At 42.1% G+C, this 3837-nt stretch overlaps 1 protein-coding gene across 2 annotated transcripts in view; it reads right to left on the reverse strand.

Moving 5' to 3' along the window:
• Nucleotides 1-1573: 1573 nt before the first annotated feature.
• The window catches only part of ZNF131 (zinc finger protein 131), a 24616-nt gene continuing 22352 nt past the window's right edge, over nucleotides 1574-3837 (reverse strand). For both annotated transcript variants that reach the window (XM_006769474.2, XM_006769473.2), the window contains one exon: nucleotides 1574-3425. In XM_006769474.2, the coding sequence (XP_006769537.1) occupies nucleotides 2739-3425 (687 nt within the window). In that variant the 3' untranslated portion in view covers nucleotides 1574-2738. The remainder of the gene's footprint in view (nucleotides 3426-3837) is intronic.

Consider the following 3837-nt stretch of genomic DNA (forward strand, 5'->3'; position numbering starts at 1 on the left):
TCTTCCACTTCCTTCCTCTCTGAAACCAATAAAGAAAAAAAAATTGGCCTTGGTCCCTGGTTCCTGGCCCTGAGCTCCTAAAACCCATAGAATTTCCTGATTTGTATTCATAACAAGCCCCTTTGGCCCAAACCTGAGTTTATGCTAACAAGGGGACTCTTGGCCTTGGTTGCCCTCACATTCGAGGGCTAGATCCATCAGCCTCACCCTGAGATCCCCAGGGAAGGTCAAGGGGCAGGATGGCTCAACAAACGCTGGACAATGATTTAACCCATCATGTCCAGGTGATAGGTCTCTGGCGAACAAGGTCGAGGGAGCTTCCAGGTTGGTGAACACCTGCTAGGAGGGTGAGGCGCCAGGAAGCGCTGCCCACCTCCCCCTAACTGCTCCCCGCCCTGTGCACCTCTTCCATTTGGCTGTTCCTGGATCCTAGCCTTTACAATAAAACTATTATACATGTTTCTCCGAGTTCTTGAGTCATTCTAGTGAATGGCTGAATCTGAGTCCTTCATTTGTAGTGGGCCAGGCAGAAGTGCGGCTATCTTAGTGTGTGAAGTGGGGGCAGTCTTGTGATCACAACTTGGGGAGTCTCTGCTCAGTAGTGTCTGATGTGAATGGATGGACACCTACTTGGCGTGAGCACCGAAGAACTGCTGTTGGAAGAGTGGAGGATGGGAGGTGCAAGAGGCTCCATCGGTCTCCAGTGCAGGTGGGACTCCTGTGGTGGCTGGTGGCTGGCACCCTCCTGCCTGGCTGGCACACTGCAGACTCAGCCAAAAACCTTAGCAGGAGTCGCATGGGAGGAACGAAATACCCATTTCAGTACTGGGAAGCTTTAGTAGCTGTGTCATGTGTAAAGTGCTTTGCAAACTGCAAGGCAACATCAGGTTATCACAGAGGGCAGCTTTCCTCTCCTGCAATCAAAGTTGCTGGTACCTGGAGAACAGTGACATACCCTTTATACCTTTTTGGAAAAGTAACATGAACTGTACCTGCCCTCAAACCCACCCTAAAAGACCTTGCCAAATCTGAAAACTCAAATGATAATTTTAACACTTTGCTGGGCTTCTATCTCTGATCTCCACCTTGTGGTCAGAACTCTGGAAAGTGTTTAAAAATAAATCTTGCTTCATACCTTGGCTTAAGGGCACAGGCTGGGCTATTTTTGGTATTCAAAATTCACTAGGAATGTGCGTACTTGAGACCATTGTGTGTCAGGGATTTTTTAAAAACTACAACTAACTCAGAAACATGGACATTCTAAGGCAAATTGAGAATCAATGTGATTTCAATTTATTCATCTCATCAGTACTTCCTAACTTCAAAGAGGAAAAAAAATATGCCAAACAGAACAGACCTGAATTTTGTGCCCACTGTTTACCAACTGCAAATATCAACCTCTTTAAACTGGTTTTTGAGGAATGGAGGTGTGTATTGAGACTTTTATATCTCAATTCATGTGTCAATCATGTTAATATTGGTACATAAAGTCATGCTCATACAGATGAGAAAACATCTCTGACCACAAACCAACTTCCACACTGGTAATTAAAAAAATAAAGAGCCATGAACACTTAATTTTAAAGTTTACTTTAAAAATGTAAATATCTCCCAATATTTAACAGGTAAAGAAAAATAGCATATTGGTTTATGTGGTTGTTATATTTTATTTTCCAAGTAATACTGATTAAAAATATTTACACACCTACTTTGAAGTCCACAGTTTAGCACTCTTATTTGTATGGCTTTAAAAGTTATAGCACAAGATCTTTACATTAAGGATCGGGGAAAAGATTCATTCAAAACAAAGCCTGATATATTATATACATGTTTTTCTCTGTACTTTATTTTAAATACATTAATTTTCAAATGATGCTCATCCTTTTTTTTTTAAATCTGGTGGTAAAATACTAGTGCAATTTTTCTTCAAAATAAAGGTTACCACAGATATAAATGTATTTTTCCAATTGAAAATGGCCCTTCAGCTGCCATTAAATGAAATTTCTCAACCTAACTTAAGTGAAAAAGAACTGGTAGTTATCACTATAAACAAAAATATAAAGTACTACACAGCATCATCTACATCGCTCCTCACAACACAAACTTTGAAAGAACCAGAGATGCTTTAGAGAAGTTCAGTTGGTTTTTTTTGAAAGGCACGTGGGTGTAGATCTTTTTTTACATTCTGGACATTTTGCCACCATTTCTGTTGAAGATGACACCTGTGACTATCGGGTAGACAAGAACGCGTTCAAACTAAAGAAAGCCAGAAGCCAAGACGTAACTGCACAGTAACAATGCACTTTTCTTCATGCGGCCTGTTTCCTATGGATTCATTTTTTCTAGCATGCATTAGAATACCCGCTTGTATTCTAATGATTTTGTTGGACTTTACAATATGGAAAAACTCCGAGGAAGAACACAACCTGGGAAAGAGAAGGGGGGGTGGGGACCCTTACCACAATGAAAATAGATACGTTCGTACCCAACTACATAGAAGAATATAATCCATTTAAAGTTTCCAGAAATATACTTCTCAAAACTTCCCATTTGCTATGGGCAACATCCCTCCTCTGGGGCATGAAGTGGGAGGGAAATCAGCTTGTTTCAATAGAAACAGTTCAGCACAACAAGGAAGAGTTGAACTTTGGTCCGCTTGTCTGTCAGCTCAAGGACAGTCATGCCGCCCCACATCAGTTCAAAAGCCCAATACATACATTAAAAATATATTCGTTCTTTCACTCTAAAACTGGCCTCGGCGTTCTGTCCTCAGTCCCTGGGCTTTCTGCTGGGCAATCCTCTGTTGGTTTGCTCTCTAAATCCTCAGCACCTCCCTGGTCTTCCGTGGCCGCCTCAGCTTCGTCTTCCTGGCTGGGCTCCCTCTCCCCCTGCTTCATGACGTCAGGGGCCACTTGATCCAAGTCCGCTTGGAGCAGCTCGGTGTGAACTTCCAGGGGCACCTGGTTTAGCCGTTCCACATGCAGCTCCTCCACGTGGACTTCAGTACCTTCTTCAGTCTGAATTCGACCCACTTCTAGATAGCTCACCTGGACCTGCTCCGGCAGCTCGCTCATATGGGAGTCATGCACTTGGCCGTCCTGGAGCAGATCTGGATGGACCTGCTCCACAGTCACCTGTGCGGAGTCCACCTGGACCTGCAGCAGTGGTAGCACATGCACCTTCCCCACCTGTTCTATGATAGTCATGGACGTCACAGGCTCCGTCTGCACTCGTGTTTCCACGGAAAGAACTTCTTCGGTTACCAGACGCTCCGTAATATTATGAGTATCGCTGAGATGCCTTCTTAATTCATTTCCTTGCATAAACCACAAATCACATAAAGTACAATGGTTGGGCTTATCTCCAGTGTGTATTACCAAGTGATCTTTGAACTGGTCCCAGCTGTTAAACACACTGTTACAGACCTGAAATAACCAAACATCTGGCATTAACAATACTTATAGTCAAACTAAAGAAAATATGGATTCATTTATTCTCTGTAAGGAAAGGGTTAAAGAGTTTTCTAAAAATGTTATGAATGTGCTACTTGTAATATATGTTCCAAGGGATTTAATAATTCTTTTATTTGTTCTTTTAGCTGATGTAGCTAACAAATATATTTTGGGAAATATTTTAATTGTGCCCTCATTGTTTAAATTCTAAGAATACAAAGTAACAACATTATAATTTCTCCCAAAACAAAATTTAGAGCACTACATTATTTGGGGTAAATATACATTAATCAGTGAAAAACCCATGAGGGTCCGGCTCTCCCTGGCCCACTCCTCAGTTTCAGATTACTTGCTAGTTAGAACAGAGCTTATGGACTTTGGTGCC

Source organism: Myotis davidii, unplaced genomic scaffold (assembly GCF_000327345.1).
Source record: "Myotis davidii unplaced genomic scaffold, ASM32734v1 scaffold143, whole genome shotgun sequence".
Lineage (NCBI taxonomy): Eukaryota > Metazoa > Chordata > Mammalia > Chiroptera > Vespertilionidae > Myotis > Myotis davidii.